General features: G+C 41.1%; 1 protein-coding gene across 12 annotated transcripts in view; it reads right to left on the bottom strand.

Annotated features, from left to right (window-relative positions):
* MARK3 (microtubule affinity regulating kinase 3) overlaps positions 1-17,174 on the bottom strand; it is an 80,580-nt gene that overhangs the window by 50,557 nt on the left and 12,849 nt on the right. For all 12 annotated transcript variants that reach the window (XR_013993285.1, XR_013993286.1, XM_081047417.1 and 9 more), the window contains exons 2-3: positions 16,488-16,679; positions 4,739-4,792 (exon numbers count right to left, since the gene is read on the bottom strand). Coding sequence is in view for 10 of the 12 variants with exons in the window: in XM_081047417.1 (XP_080903543.1) it covers positions 4,739-4,792; positions 16,488-16,679 (246 nt within the window). In the remaining 2 variants the exon portion in view is untranslated. The remainder of the gene's footprint in view (positions 1-4,738; positions 4,793-16,487; positions 16,680-17,174) is intronic.

Raw genomic sequence — 17,174 nt, 5'->3', positions numbered from 1 at the left:
GGGGAACTACTCAGCAGTGGCAGCAGTCTGTAAGACTGAATGCTGGAAACGGGGCGTCTTTAAAACAGGGTACTTTTAGGAAGAGAGGAGAAATTATGAACACTGAGGGGGAACCAAAGAAAGTCTGGGAGCCATTCTCACACCGGCTGTGCACTGGGGATCCCTCAGCCTCACCTTGGAGCCATCAAGCCAGGCGCTCTGGGGCTGCAGGGATGGGGAGTATTTGGAAGGAAACATGTTTATTTGTTTTTCCTGAACTCCACAGATGATTCTAATGCAGAGCACGGACTGAAGATAACTAGTTTAAAGAAGCTGAAGCCAAAGTGTCGCAAATAACCAGAGGTGGTGGCAGTCAAAGTAATTACACCACAGACCACAGGAAAAGCATGAACTGGTTCTCTCTGCCTTCAAATTATAGTTTCCTGATTTGTCCCACAACTAAGATTCCCTGAAATGCCAAAAAAGGCCACTGGTGTTATAGAAGAGCTCTAAGCACTAACAGTGGCTCTAAAACAAACACTGGCTTTGAAAAGAAAACAGACTTAGTGGCTATGATGTTCCATATCAAACATGTTTCATTTCGCATTCATTCATGCTCGACCCAATGCTAACTACACCTAGCACAGAATGACTGCCCAAGGATCCATCACTATTAGTTAGGGGACTTTGGGCAGGTTCTTTTATCTCCCTGGCCTCTCTTTCCTGAATAACAGAACTCGACAACTTCATGAAGTTGTAAAGATTCAATGAATGCTAAGAATGAATTGTGTTCCCCCCAATTCCTATGCTGAAGCCCTAACCCACAGTGTGACCGCATTTGGAGATGGGGAGTGTGGGAATTGAGTAGGTTTAGATGACGTCTTAAGGGCAGGTCCTTGCGATCGGCTCAGCGCCCCTACAACCAGAGAGTGTGCGTGCTCCCCCATCCCAGACACAGTGAGGCAGCAGCAACAGGAAGAGCACGCTCCCCAGAATCCAACCAGCTACACCCTGATGTTGGATTTCCCAGCCTCTGCACTGTGTGAAATAAATGTCTGCTGTTTAAGTCAGCCAGTCGGTGATGTTTTGTTACAGCAGCAGCTTGAGCAAACTAACACAGTGAGTCAATACAGGTAATAAACAGGCTTAGAACAGCACTCAGCATACACCAAACACTCAAATATTAGCTGCTATCAGAGGTAGTCTACAGCAATTAAGTCCTACAAAAGACACTTAGCCAGAACCTACCATTCAGTTCTTAATTCCTTTGAGAGGAAAATTGTAAACAAACAAAAAACATCTCCCACCTCCCAAAACCGAGCAAACAAAAAGAGAATCTTCAGCAGGACATATCACAATGGCACACAGTCCTGACCGTGTGTCGGGTCCTATTCTCAGCTCCTCTGAGAGGTTTTGAATGCTAACTTCTTTAATTCTCACTACAGCCCTATAAGGGGTTATTATTCCCATTTTACAAATGGAAAAGCTAAGACCCAGGGAGGTTAAAAGACTTGTCACACAGCTAGGCCAGGTTGAAGCCTGGATTTGAATCCACGTGGCCTGGCTTCACCATGCTCCTAACCATTACTCTACTTCAAGACTGAAAAAGAATGTTAATAACTTTAGATGGTTACACTTAGTGGACTGGCACTTAGTGACTTAATAAAGTCCAGTATTTTTTAATAGGTAAACACAGTTTTTAAAAATGAGCCATGACTTACTTATTAACAACAGACTCAGATTTAATAAAACAAGACCCAGCAGTTTACCTGCATAAAACCAAATTAAAGCTAAAAATGACTTGGTAAAATCAGGACAAAGACTAACATTTGTATTATTCCCACTGTTTTCAAAACCATTATGGGGATATAACATTACAGTTTTTTAAAGGTTGACCTAAAAGACATTTAGGAACAGAAAATTTCCAATGGAGAAAAATGTATCTCTTACTAGAATCTAACATTTATTAGCTCAATGGCTGGAGAAATAAAAAGTAAAAATGAAGAATTTGCCTGTGAGGGGTGGACGGGTGGCTCAATTGGTTAGAGCACGAGCTCTGGGCAACGGGGCTGCTGGTTCGATTCCCACATGGGCCAGTGAGCTGCGCCCTCCGCAACTAGAATGAAGTCAGAGCTGCCACTCAGCTCCCGGGTGGCCAGATGGCTCAGTTGGTTGGAGCGCGGGCTCTCAACCAAAAGGCTGCCAGTTCGACTCCCACAAGGGATGGTAAGCAGCGCCCCTTGCAACTAGGATTGAACATGGCACCTTGAGCTGAGCTGCAGCTGAGCTCCCGGATGGCTCAGTTGGTGGGAGTGTGTCCTCTCAACAGAAGGTTGCCGGTTCGACTCCCACAAGGGATGGTGGGCAGTGCCCCCTGTAACTAGAGAGCGGCAACTGGACCTGGAGCTGGGCTGTGCCCTCCACAACTAAGACTGAAAGGACAACAACTTGACTAGGAAAAAAGTCCTGGAAGTACACACTGTTTCCCAATAAAGTCCTGTTCCCCTTCCCCTATTAAAAAAAAAAAAAATTATAAAAAAAGGAATTTGCCTGTGAAAATAAAATCAGTTTGCAAATATGCTGTCAACTCGGGTTTACCTGTATGCACTGATGAAATGTGCACGCGTCAATGTGCAAGCCTGAATACCTGGAACATTGTGAAATGGACACTATTTTAAAACCTGTGTTCAAACACTGGCTGAATGAGCCAGTCCACGTTCTGTGGTGGTGGCAGTACAAAAAAATTACATATTGCTGATGGCACGATGTTCCTAACAGTGAATGTTAGCTGCTAAGGCAATGCTCCAAACTCCCCGGCTCCATTCCTGATGCAGCTGCAATACAACTGGGACCGGTGCTGGGAAAGAAAAAAGGCAGCAAGAAGCACTACTACAAAGGCCGAGATGCCAGGTCTACTCCATCCACCCTGCTGCTCCTTTTCCACAGAAAATGAACTCAGTGGAAAAGAATTCAAAACATATACAGAATCCTTCTAATTCATAAGAAAAGACTATCAACATATACACACGATTTAAAACAATGCCCTATAAACTGAAAGGTACACTTACCAAGTTATTCAACTTGAACAGATCTGGCTTTACTGTAAGTCTTTTGTGGCTGGTTCATACCTGAACTGTATCAAAAACGACCTCCAGGTCTTACCTGTTCGATTGTTATGTGCCAACACCAACGCTGAAGCAATCCTGCACCCTCACACTATTAGGCCGGCCAGACACCCTACCAGGCACTAAATGGATAATGCGATGACAAACAGTAAGTTTTAACACTAATACTGATACTAATACTAATACTAATACTAATACTAATACTAAAGAATAGCAGCAATGAAAAACTCGGACAAAAAATAATGAAAAAAGCAAGCAAGAAAGCAGGAAAAATTACCAGCTCGAGACGATATTATGATAAATTCTTCCTAGAAAACTGCTATAATTTCATTACCTGCAAGCATACTCGGACAGTGGAAGACTTGTAACATTAGAATACTGACTAGAATCCTCAGTAAACTTTTTTATATGCTAATTTTAGGTCTGAATATCAAATTTTAGTAACCCTTAACTTACTTAGAAAGACCACTTACACATACATGAAGAAACGAAAGTTTAAGGAAATGAACACAGTGTCATCTTCAGAACAAAGGGCTGGAATTTTCAGATCTGTTCCAGGGCCCCCTTGAGACAGACCAGAGAACCCTTACGACCCACTATGCCCTTCAGAACCACTTGTTTAAATACCACTTCTAGGTCAAGGTAAAGTCTGTCTCCCTCCCCACTCACACACACGAGCAGGACTTCAAAATTATGATGCCATAAACGGAGAATGACCATTAGGAATACATCAGGAATGCATATGGGGCATTATATATTTTATACGTGCCGTGCTTTGCAGTGTACAAAGGTTTTATATGCATTATTTCATTAATGCATCCGTCCTGAGAAAATGAAATTATCTCCATTTTAAAAAACGAGAAACCCGAGGCCCAAAGAGTTAAGGGACTTGCTCAAGGTCAAGTTAGACATCTGGCTAAGTGGCAGAGCCAGGACTACCAAGTCCAGAAAGTGCATACAAAGGCTTTGCCAAACAAAACAGAAAAACTAGAAGGGTTTTATTATGCAGATCGTTACCACCTGGCAGGTGCACCAGGGAAGTACCCACACCCAGGCCCTACCTGCGCATGTGGGCCCATCACCAGGACTGTGGAAAGAGGCCCAGGCAATGCCAACAGGCACCAGGGTTGGGAACTTCTGATCTAGTTAGATGACACAGATGGCGGCAGGGCCTTCCAAACATGGTTTTCAACTGCCATCAGTTTTACTTTCATGTTTGCCTTTTGTAAGAATTAATCATCACTCCTAAATTAGACACGGTGTGACAGTTTTATAAAGCCAAAGTGCTGACTTTAAAGATCTCAGGATAAGCTACACGATGTGTAACTGCACAACACTAATTAAATGAAAATATGTTGTTCTGTCTCATTTTTTAAAACTATTCTAGTCAATACTGAGAATATCCAGTTTAAAAGTACAGACTTTAGTTTGCTATGAGAACATTTAAAAAGCATTACCTTCATATGCAGAAAAAAATCCAACAATACTACGGTTATGTGCATTCTTCTGAGGAACATAAAGCTTTACTGTATTGAACATAATAAATAAAAATAGCAGGAGAGGTATTTAAAGGGCAAACTAGATGGCAATTAGCCCTGAAAAATTACAAACACTGGATATTGGACCAATCTTACCTTTTGAAGACTTGTTGGATTCAACTGTGTTTTGTCAATTATTTTTATTGCAACCTAGAAAAAAATAAACTAGTAAGTATTTCTAGATTGGAAGAATTTGGTAATTACAGACAAACTGGTAATAGTTTTGTAAATCCCCAGACACAGGTATTGTGAAAAAGCAAGTAAACAAACCTAAAACTCAAGTAGTTATTTCATAAATATGTTATAATTGAAAAGAGGTGCTTTGTACAAATAAGGGTACTATTATAATATTTTATATTAAGTTACCTGTAGATACAGGGGAAAAATTTTCCACAAACCGAAACAAAAAATACAGAGATGATAAAATGAAAACACTTCTAAAAACATATGAGAATGCAGCAAATCTATTCACTATTTACTGACCCTTCAATTTTATCTGACTCTTGAATACATGGGCAGGAACTACAGCTTTTATAGGTGTACACAGCCCAGAATGACTGCCAGACTGTCTTGCATACAGTGGGAACTTGGTAACTGAATACATTTATGAACAAATAGGCTGATGTTGAATCTGAAAACTTTAAAAACATTTTATTACAGAAAAGATGTACCCCTGTTCATTGCAGCAGTGTTTACAATGGGCAAGATACGGAAGCAACCTAAGTGCCCATCAATAGATGACTGGATAAAGATGTAATACAGATACACAAAGGAATATTACTCAGCCATAGAAAAGAATGAAATCCTGCCACTTGCGACAACATTAATGGACCTAGAGGATATCATGCTATGTGAACAAGTCAGACAGAGAAAGACAAATACCGCATGATTTCACTTATAAAAATGGAAAAAACCGGGGGGCGGGGGGGTGGAATGAAAAAAAACAAAACAAAAACAGACTCATAGAAAGAAAAAACAAACTGACAGTTGCCAGGGGACGTGGTGGAGGGATGGGTGAAAAGGTGAAGGGGAATATAGTTACTAATAGTGAAATAACTGCACAGTGACAGATAGCTACTAGACTTAGTGTGGTGATCACATCGTAAGGTATAGAAATGTCGAATCACCATGTTGTACACCTGAAGCTAATATTATATGCCAACTACACTTTAATAAAAAAAATAAAAATAGAAAAGTCCTTTAGGCAGTTAAAGAAAAAAAAGAGACTAGTTCCAGACCAATCTGTAGGCTAACCAAGTGAAATATATACAGAGGTAACAAATGGGCCAATAGGGTGTGTACACCCCAGGCAATCTAAAAACAAGTCATTAAGATTCAGAAAGAAAGAACTATAGATTCTAGTTACATGCACTTATCTTAAAAAGGAACATAAAATCAGTTTGATTAATATTTACTAAGTGGACCTGTACCAGCATCCTCACCTGGTCGCTTTGTCATTTCTAGCATACAAGTGATCTGCAGGAGCCATGGATCGCCACAATGGGGGGATGGGGTTGACAACAGAGGACGGAAGAGAACATACACGGAGAGAGAGGCTTTGTCATGAACGGGGGAACATAATGAACTCAGCTGGGCACCGAAGGTCCAGAACAACAAATGACCTTGGCTCATGTCGGCGACGCCGTGTTCCCCACTATGCATCGTTCAGGACACACATCCAGGAAGAAGCACCACTGAAGAAAGGGGCCGCGCTTGGAGATTCTCCATGTCAATGGTTCTCAAACTTTGTACTCCCCCTTCCACTCTTAAAGATTACTGATGATCCCAGACATGGGTTAAATCTACTGATATTTACTGTGTTACAAAGGAAAACTGAGAAAGTGTAAAAGTAAGTGCTGAACAATTCATTTTAAAATAATAATCGTCAACATGTGGTGCTGAGATAACTGGATAACACATGCAAAAGAATAAAGGTGGACTCTTACCTAACATCATACATTAAAATTAGCTCAAAGTGGATCAATGATCTAAATTAAGGCCTAAAACTACCAAACTCTTAGAAGGAAAGGGCAAAAGCTTCATGGCACTGGATTTGGCAATGACCGCTTAGATGTGCCACCAAAGGCACAGACCACAAAAGAAAAAAAACAGACAAACTGGACTTCACGAAAATTTCTAAATTTTGTACATGAGAAGATAATATTAACACTTTAATTAACACTTTACTTCCCATTCTGCAAGTAAAAAGGCAACCCACAGAATGGGAGAAAATATTTGCAAATCCTATAACCAGTAAGGGATTAATATCCAGAATACATAGAGAACGAAAACTCAACAACAACAAAAAAAACTGATTTAAAAATGGACAAAGGACTTGAAGAGACCTACCACGTTTCTCCGAAAATAAGACCGGGTCTTATATTAATTTTTGCTCCAAAAGACGCATTAGGGCTTATGTTCAGGGGCTGTCACCCTGAAAAATCATGCTAGGGCTTATTTTCCGATTAGGTCTTATTTTCGGGGAAACAGTATCTCCAAAGAAAAGGTACAGATGGTCAAAAGCATGTGGAAAAGATGCTCCACATCACTAACCATCAGGGAAATGCAAGACACTACTTCACATACATCAGGATGGCAACTGTCAAAAATAAATAATAATTTAGTTACATAAGCTCTGATGAGGATGTGGAGAAAATGGAACTTTGCACATTGCTGGTAGGAATGCAAAATGGGTACAGCCACTGTGGAAAAAAGTATACAGTTCCTCAAAAAATTACCGTATGATTCAGCAGTTCCACTTCTGGATGTGGACCCAAAAGAACTGAAAGCAGAGACTTAGATATTTATACACCCATGTTCATAACAGTATCATTCATAAGAGCTAAGACGTGGACACCACCCGAGTGTCCCTCAAGAGATGAATGGAGAAACCGAATGTGGAATTATCCATACAATGGAATATTATTCAGCCTTAAAAAAGAAGAAAATTCTGGCAAATGCTACCACAAGGACAGATCTTGATTGAGTACGTTATGCTGAGTGAAATAATCCAGTCACAAAAAGACAAACACTGTGCGATTTCACTCATATGAGATACATAGTAAAATCATGCATGGTGGGTACCAGGGGCTGGGGGAGGGGAAGGAAAGGAAGTTCAATGGGGAGAGTTTCAGTTTTACAAGAGAGAAGAGCTCTGGAGATGGATAATAGTGGTGAGAAGTATGCAACACTATGGATGTCTTTCATATCACTGAAACAAAAATGGGTAAGATGGTGAATTTTATGTGCATTTTACCACAATGAAACAATGAAAAAAAAAATAAGCCCACTACACGTTATTATAAATAACATTTTTATGAAATTCTCTTATGTCCTTCTGTATTCCATCTGTTGTGCTATCACACATCAATCATGTAGCCTCTGGAAAATTCTTTATGTTCAAACTTTATGTTCATGAGAGAAAATGGAAAAAGCAAATAATGGCTTAGTATTACAAAAATAGTTTTGACTTTGCAGACACTCTCCAAAATGGTCTCAGGAAACCTCCAGGGGTCCCCATGCCTACTTCGAGGACTACTGCTCTACTCCTAGTAACACTTAAAGAAACGCTTAACTTAGCCTAAAGCCTCCACCTGCCCAAATTATTTGATGACTCCTACAAACCTATTAGCTGCACATGCTGCAGTAAGAACCCAGTGAGTCTGCCCCTGAAGTGGAAGGAGCGCACCACCGCTCGCCCCTGCCTGGGGGAAGAAAAAGATCAGAACTGGAGGAGGAGTGGAGAGTTAATGAGTGCGTGTGCCTGAAAACAGCAAGGTCAGGATTCCCATTCTGCATTTGCAAAACATAGCACCTTGCTGGAAAGTACAGTCAATACAGCCAAAGAAGGTGCAGGCCGCGGGACTGCTCACGCAGTGCCGACCGGCCACGGGCCCAACCAGCACGGCCGCACACAGCGCGCTCAGTGACACCGGATGGGCAGCGTAGGGGCCCGCACACTCCGATCTGCAGCTGCACTGTCAGGGGTAGAGACGAAGCACTGAAGAGACAGTTTCTGGCATTTTAACAGATACCAATGTGGCTTACAAATTATTTCAAAGTTGAAAGAATTAATTTTCTTCCAACTTCACTTTCAGAAGTAATTTGATATGGCATACGTGGACCTCCCCATTCCAAAGAAACCCCTTAGATATGCTGTTTGTTTCTGGCCGATATTCTGTTTTCTTCCTCCTTCTCGTGGCCAAGTCATCAAATATGCCGCCTTTCCAGTTCCTCTTCCCTCTGATCTTCTGAGACCTGGTTTCTATTCTCATGACTGGACACTTAATCACTGGTTTCTTCTGGCTCTGCTCGATGTCTACTTTCTATTCTAAAGCTTCTATTCTCATTCTGTTCTTACACATTTTCATTTTCAAGTAATGCTATCCAAATAGTATCTACAGCAAAAACGGGAGCCGAATATGTTGCATTCGGCTAAATCAAACTGAAGAAGTCATTTTATCAAAAGCCAGTGTCCTCAGAGTGAAACACAGTCATTTAATGACGTGTGTGCGCATGTGCGTGTGTGTATGTGTGTGTGTGTGTAACTGAAGCCTGAGGAGGAAGCTCCTAATCCCCTCTTCCTTCCAGCTCCCTGCTGGGATGACTCAACTACCAAAATAACCTTGGCCCAGAGCTGGAGCCTGGAGGACAGCTCTGAACTTGAGGTCACCAAAGCAGGCAACTGTGGGGCATTACTGCCTCCGAGAAATGGAGACTGGCAAGAAGACCACCCACTCATTCCCAAGATTGTGAAGGTTTTTTTTCGGGGGGAGGGTGCACGCAGCAAAAGGGAGTTCACTAGGTGAGGGAAGAGGAGTGTCCCTGCCACTTGCGTAAAGTTCTGGGAAATTCCATTTCTTCACCCTGATGCCAGAAGCAAAGTGGAAAATTACAAAACAGGGATAAAGAGAGCTCATACATGAGAAGGGCTTCCCCCAGCATTCCTCAACCGAAAGGGCCCAACACCCCTAGCAAACACCCACCGGAGAAAAACCCTCATCTTCCACTGCCTGTCAATTCACTACTGCTCATAAGATCCTGACATCCTGCTCCTGACAGGTGTTAAAGCATCCGCTACCACTCAAAGAGCAGACGACAAAAAAAGAGCCCAAGTCCTTTAGGACACAAGAGCCCGGGAGATGCCATATTACTCAGCTTGGGCCACCATAACAAAAAATACCACAGACTGCGTGGCTTAAACAGCAGAAATGTATTTTCTCACAGTCTGGGAGGCTCGAAGGCCGAGATCAGGCTGTCAGCTGGTCAGTCCATGGTGAGGACTCTCCCCTTGGCTTGCAGGTGGCTGCCTTCTCACTGTGTCCTCACATGGCGGACAGAGAAAGCAAGCTTTCTGGCGCCTCTTCTTATAAGGACACAATCCCTATTGGATCAGGGCCCTACCCATATGACCTCATTTAACCTAATTACACAGAGATGGAAAACAGATTAAAAAAAATAACCCAAGGCTCTTTTCAACAATTCCAGTCTGATCAATTAGAATTCAGGAACAAATATTTTTAAATAATAAAATCAGACAATTTTCCAGAACTGAAATAAATAAGAATATTTATATTGAAAGGGTCCAATGAGCACTGGGAACAATGAATGAAGACCAAATCCTTGGTACCTCACTGTGAAACTTCTGAACAGGAAGGATACATGAGAATAGTATAAAAAGCTTCTAGAAAGAAAAATAAAAAGATTATGTAATTTAGCCACTCACATTGTTATACTGTAGTCTTTGGAACTATATATAAATGAAAACTTTTATGAATCTGAATTTTGAGTTTCTCACTCTCAAACACATTTCTCGAGTCCATTCACTCTCCTCCTCGCCCAGTACTTCCTACAACCTTCTCAGATCTCTAATATCGCCTATCTCCTTGTTCATCGCACTCTCAGCTGCTGATCGTGCTTTCCATTTTACTGAAAAAGAATAGGTGCAACGAGAAGAAAACGTCTCCAAGCTCCCACCACCATGCGGAGCCCCTCACCTGCGCCTGTGCCAGTGCACTCCACCTTCCTCCTGTTTCTGTGTAAATACTGTCCTTTACCCAAGGCCAAGGCCTTCCACCATCCCCTCTTACTCACTCCAATGTCTCCCACAGCACCCCTTTCTCCCTTTCTGTTACATTATTCCCACTAGCACACAAACCTGTTGGTATTTTGCCCATCTGTTAAAAAACTTCTGGGCCTGACATCTCCCTGTAGCTACCATCCCATTGATGTGGACCTCGAGTCATCTTGTTGTCTCTAACCTCCACCCATCTATTCTCTTTGAACTTACTGTTACATGATGTACATGGATACGGAAAGATGTCTGAAAGCTACGTTGGAACATCTGGAACAATTAGCAGTAAATACATAGAACCATAAGGAAGTAAAAAAAAATTCAGGCAACTATTAATTCTAGACAAGTATAATTACATAAGAAAATAAGTGATCGTGGTCCAACACTGAACAGTATTTACAGCTTAAGTAAGTAAAAAAGTCCAAGTTTAACCAAATATAGTGTTGCAGTGGAAAGGCTGAGGAAAGAAAACCAGATGTGGAGGTGAGTGAGGTAAGAAAGTCATATCCTCGTCTCCCATAGGAAGGAAGTCAGTGCCGTCTAAGATTATAAATCTGGACATAATCAGAAGAGCTGAAGAACTGAAAGTGGGAGCCTCTGAGTAATGGTGCTGAGTGATAAAGAGAGGTGGGAAAAGAAAGTTCTGGTTTTAGTTAGAAGCTTTTTAAGCTTTATCATGCATTACGTAAAAAAAATAATTTAAGACAATTAAAAAAACAGCCTAATTAAGTACCAAATGATAGATACAAATGAGTTCCCCTGTAGTTCATGAGGGGAGAGATCCCTGAGAAGCTATGAAAATAAGTGTGTGGGGGGGTGGGGGATGGGGGACGGAAGGGAATGAACGTGAAAGAAAACCTGGGCTTGAAAGAAAACTGTGGTATAGAAACAGACAGCATTTCAGAAGCTAAAATAACCTTCAGCTGTGAAAAGTTCGCCAAAAACAAGACAGCAGATGGAACCAACATCCTCGAATCAAGAGTAAATATGGGATAGATGCTGCCATAACGCTAAGGATAATGGGCGCCATTTTCATCAAAAGAGCTAAATAAAATGAATTTTATGACTGGTGCTTGTGTTTTGAAATATACAAAACAAGGATTCTGGTGTCTACTCCTGATTGGTTCCTGGTCTGAAAATTAAGAACCATCCTAGAGAGTGGCATCTCCTCTAAACTGGATTTATACCACAATCATTCTATTTAAAGACTTGGTTAGAAACTATTCTCTAGATGTACATAGTATCTACCTTGGTTATGATTCATTAATTTAATTTGTCTGTTCAGCAAAATACCACTCTTCCCACAAATGCACTGATTTTCGTGAGTGTCTACATTCGCAACACCCCGTGACCTGAGCACATGGGAGAGCCACTGCCAGGCCGCCTACTTCCCGGGAAATTTTCCACAGTACAATTCCACTACCTCTATTCTCACCCCAAGGACAGCAGTTAAAACTGTCTCATAACATATAACTCTTAATCCTATGCTGACTCAGAAGGAAGAAAGTGTACGAATCACCAATACCAGTTCCTGCAACAGTTTTCTGTAGCGGTCTTATTACCACCGTGGGCAAGATACGCCACATTCCCATCAAAGGGTAAGAGAATGCTGACAGAAATAAAGATTTTAGCTTTTAGTGGGCTGAGAACACTACCAAAATAATAAAAACACTTTAAGTAGACTAGAGATTTTAAGTTTCTATCTCTTGGGACTAGCATACTACAATAAACTTGGAAAAAAAACAAACAACTTTCTAATCAAAATTCACTTAGTTTTTTAACCATGTGACACAGCAATTCCACTCCTGGGTTAACCATCCTAAAGAAACTAAAATTTATGTTCACATAAAAACATGTACAGAAATGTTTATCAGTTCTCTTCGTAATTGCCAAACATGGGAAACAAGTCAAATGTCCTTCAGGGGGGAATGGATACAAAGTGTGGTCCAGCCCTATAGTGGATACTACTCTGCAATAAAAGGAAACAAACTGTCAATATACGCTACAATTTGGATGACTCTCAAAGGCATTTGCTGAGTGAGAAGAGGTCAATTTCAAAAGGTTACATATTATATGATCTCCATTACTTGACAATCTTGAAAGAAACAAAACTATGCAGAAGAACCAACAGGTGGTTGCAGGAGGCTATGTTAGGGGAGAAGGAAGGGATCAACAAGGGAGTTTACTGAAATAATGAGACAGTACTGTCGTGATTATGTCAGTGGTAACATGAATCTATAAATGTGTTAAAATTCATAGAACTGTACACCAGAAGAAAACAATAATGTATAATTTTTAAAATAACATAAATTTGCTTATTCTTGACATCCCAAATGAGAGTGAGTTCAAAAGGTGCTCAGATAAAAGATGCTATTCAAATGTTATAGCCTTCCCATATATTCCCGATAGCTAGGGGGAAAATCCCATTCACAACTGTAACAAAAATTATAAAGTACCCTGAAATGAACTTAAGAATCATGCAAAACCCAGATGAAGAAAATCACAAGCTCTGAAAACAAAACTGAGACACATTTTTCATATTCCTGGATAAAAAGACTCAGTATCATTAAAATAGCAAATTTCTCCCAAATCAGTTTATAAAATTCAATTAAATCCAACCAAAATTAACCTAATCAAAATTATAGTTAAGACTGTTTTCAGCACATGGCAATTTGATCCTAAAATTCATTTGACAGAGTATATGGCAAAAAAGCTAAGAAATTCTTGAAAAATGAGAATAATCAGCAGGAAACTTTCCCTACTCCTAAAAACCAAAATGTATAACCAAAAGCTGCAGTCATAAAAATACGATGGTATAGGTACAAGACTAAATGAATAAATCCAAGTAACAAAAGGACATTATGGGAATTTAGTATGTGATAAAACAGGTATCTTAAATCTGGGGGAAAGAATAGATGATTGTGGGACAAGCTGTCATCTATCCACTTGATGGGAATAAAGTTGATTCCTACACCTCATATTAATCTCTCAAAATACACACCAAATGAATTAAACATTCAAATGTAAGCAACAGGAGTATTTGAAGAAAACAAAGATTGTTTTAAATTATGAGACGAAGTAAACCTTTCTCATCAAGACATGTAACCCAGGCAGATCACAATTTTGTCTGAAACACATCAAGGGCTTACATCTCTAAGATTTCAAAGAAAAATAGATAAAGGATATAGACAGGAAATTATTTTAAAAAGAAAACAAGAATGATGAAAATATCATCAATTTAAGTAGTTTGCAACTTAGATTTCGCAATCGAAAATACCATTTTTTGTCCATCAGACAGACGAACATAATCTATGCGGTGTATGTAGCAGGGGTATAGGAAAACAGACACCTTATTCATTTTGGTAGGTTAATCAAGTACAACATGTTCTCTAAAGCAGTTTAACAATACCTATTACAATGTTAACTATTCATCCCCTTTGACCCAGGAGTTCCACTTCTAGGAATTTATTCTACGAAAACACTCTTAACAAGAGCACGGAGAGCTATGTTAAAAGAATGTCCACTGCAGTCGTCTGTGAAAGCAAACAATCAGAAGCCACCAATGCCCATTGACCGGGTGAACTAGGGACCCAGCATACACCGGCAGACGACGTTCACTAAACAGAATGTGTCGGATCCGTGAGCACTAAGATCCAAACATAGTCGGGTAAGTTGCTAAGGAAAATTATCCTTGTGTTCCATGAACCGCTTTTTGTTAAAACAAACAAGTTAATGTCTATATAGAAAACTGGGAATCTACACCAAACTGCTGAAAATGATCCTGAGGAGGGAAATTTCAAGGAACTTTCACTTTCCACATAATTGATTTCTACAATGTTTACATTTTATATGATTCTGGGTAATACCCACAAAGGGGGGGGAAATAATAAAATGATTTTGTTCAGTATTTCAAAATCTGAAAAAAATTGGGCCGGCCAGGTGGCTCAGGCAGTTAGAGCTCCATGCTCCTAGCTCCGAAGGCCGCCGGTTCGATTCCCACATGGGCCAGTAGGCTCTCAACCACAAGGTTGCCAGTTCAATTCCTCGAGTCCTGCAAGGGATGGTGGTGGGCTGTGCCCCCTGCAACTGGATCTGGAGCTGAGCTGCTCCCTCCACAACTAAGACTGAAAGGACAATAACTTGAAGCTGAACGGCACCCTCCACAACTAAGATTGAAAGGACAACAACTTGACTTGGGAAAAAGGCCTGGAAGTACACACTGTTCCCCAATAAAGTCCTGTTCCCCTTCCCCAATAAAAAAATTTTTTAAAAAAACTGAAAAAAATTAAATTTAGCCACTATCTCGTCGTGAATTCAAGCATTTCTGGAGAAAGAACGTCCTATAGATGTAAACATGGTAGGCCAGACTCCAGCCATGTAAGTCAAGTACAAGGAGAGACGGCCTGTCTGCCCCACTCCTGTCACCCACCACCTCTGCCCCTGGAAGGAAACTGGCCGAGTCACCACCACCTGGGATTGGTGGAGACTAAACTCAGAGGTTTTGTTCTTTATTTCAAATAGCTTTATCAAGGACAACAGGAAGAGCTCTACCCACTCGTGCTGTTTACTGATTCTCTGAGCAGTCCAGGCATCACAACAAGGAGTCACTAAAATTGAGATGAAATTCAAAGGGCAAATTTTTAGTTCTAGTCTTTACTGAAGACTCCGGTTAGCACTGACCAGTGCTTCCCAACCTTCTTCAGGTTCCAGCACACATAGAAGATGAGAGTATTTGTAAGGCACACTGCAGCGAACAGGCTGCTTGTGGGCAGAAATGGCTGGCCGGCCCAGGGTCCTGCCCCAGCAGTCCTGGGCACGGGGGGCTGCAGGCATCAGTACCACGGCACATCTGTACCACCAGCATGGCACACACGACAGGAGGCTCTGGTACAGAGAAAGCATTTCTTCAAAAAGCTTCCTTCAAAAGTATCATTCCATTCACTCCACAACAGTAAGTACCTAGTGTGCCCAACACTGTGGTAAGTACTGACGTCCACCCTCAGGCTAGAGGGGGAAGACAGGCAGACGAGCAATTCCAATAAATGTAAAACGGGCTACCTAGGGGAGTGTGAGGGTTTTTAACAGGAATCCCAGGCCTGGAGAAAGAAAGTCTGTCAACGACTACTTCCCAGAAGAAGTGATCCCCACACAAAAGGGTGGAGGGACAGCGGAGGGACAGTTTCAGGCAGAGACAGTAGATACACAGATCAAAATGCAAGAAACTATGTCAAAGGGGCAAACCGGGTTCTGCGCCACACAGGCAGGACATGCGGAGGGGTTAATTTAGCAGTCTGCATGAAGTGTGTGATAAACACAAATGTGGCTGAGCAACAAGTCAGCAATACAGAAGTCAGAGGCATGCGCCTTCCTCCACGACACAGCCAGGAGAAAGGGTTTGGGGAGATGAAGAAACTTCTCGAGGATAAATCTGTGAAAAGACAGCACTATTCGTTTGCAAGTACCACGAGCTTATACATGAAGTTTAAAACAATTTCTACTATGGTGGCAGATATTTACTACTAAAAAAGAATAAAACACTACCCATTTTTAAAGGCAAAATGTTATTCAAAGACAATTATAATATTTACAACATTTAAAGAAATGGGAAAGCAAAAGAACTCCCAGATAATTAATACATAAATCACTCATTCTTGAAAAATGTTTAATTAGCTTAGAAATAAGCCCAAATATATACATTCTCTTCCTCTTTCTCTCAAGTGGAACTAAACAGAGCAAGGGTCATAACAGAAATTAAGCATCATTCCTATTTACCTCTCTGCCTGTAAGGATGTGTCTTGCCAATTTCACTTTTGCAAAATTCCCTTTGCCGATTGTTTTCAACAGTCTGTAGTTTCCGATGTGAGGCTGCTCATCTGCACAGGAAGCTATAGAGTTTCTACACCGAGCTCCAGAGCGCCCGGTGCGAGAGGTAACTTCTGGCCGCCCATCTCCGTGTGATGTGTGCTACAATACAACATACAACAAAGATAAGGAAATGAGAGAACAAATACACCTACCAAGTTTTAAGAGGCTTTAGTTGAAGAAACAAAACTTTACTGCTTTAATTCTAATACATCTAGCACTTTGAGGAACTGTGCCCACATAATACAAATTTATGAGGAAAATAAGAATGCTGAGAAGAAACTACCACGTGTTGATGTTCAACTGGGTGCTCAGAAAGAGATATTTTCTGTGTATGTGGCTGTAACATGAAATAGGAGTAACAGGGCTGCCTTACCACCACCAAGAACTTAGCTTTTCCACAGGCCATTAGGTACACCAGCACATGTGACCCACCACACATCGTGAAGTGGGACCAACGGCCATCGTCCCGTCACATGAGGGTACTGCTGTAATTTACATATGGCCACATCACTGGTGAGAAACCCAAAGAGAACCTGGAGTCCCAATTTCTTTCCACATTATGCTAACAAGTAATTCAAAAGGATGTTTGAAAAA

The sequence above is a fragment of the Rhinolophus hipposideros genome (genome assembly GCF_964194185.1).
Source record: "Rhinolophus hipposideros genome assembly, chromosome: 5".
Lineage (NCBI taxonomy): Eukaryota > Metazoa > Chordata > Mammalia > Chiroptera > Rhinolophidae > Rhinolophus > Rhinolophus hipposideros.
Note: the sequence above shows the minus strand (reverse complement) of the source record. Positions and strands in the feature narration are given on the sequence as shown.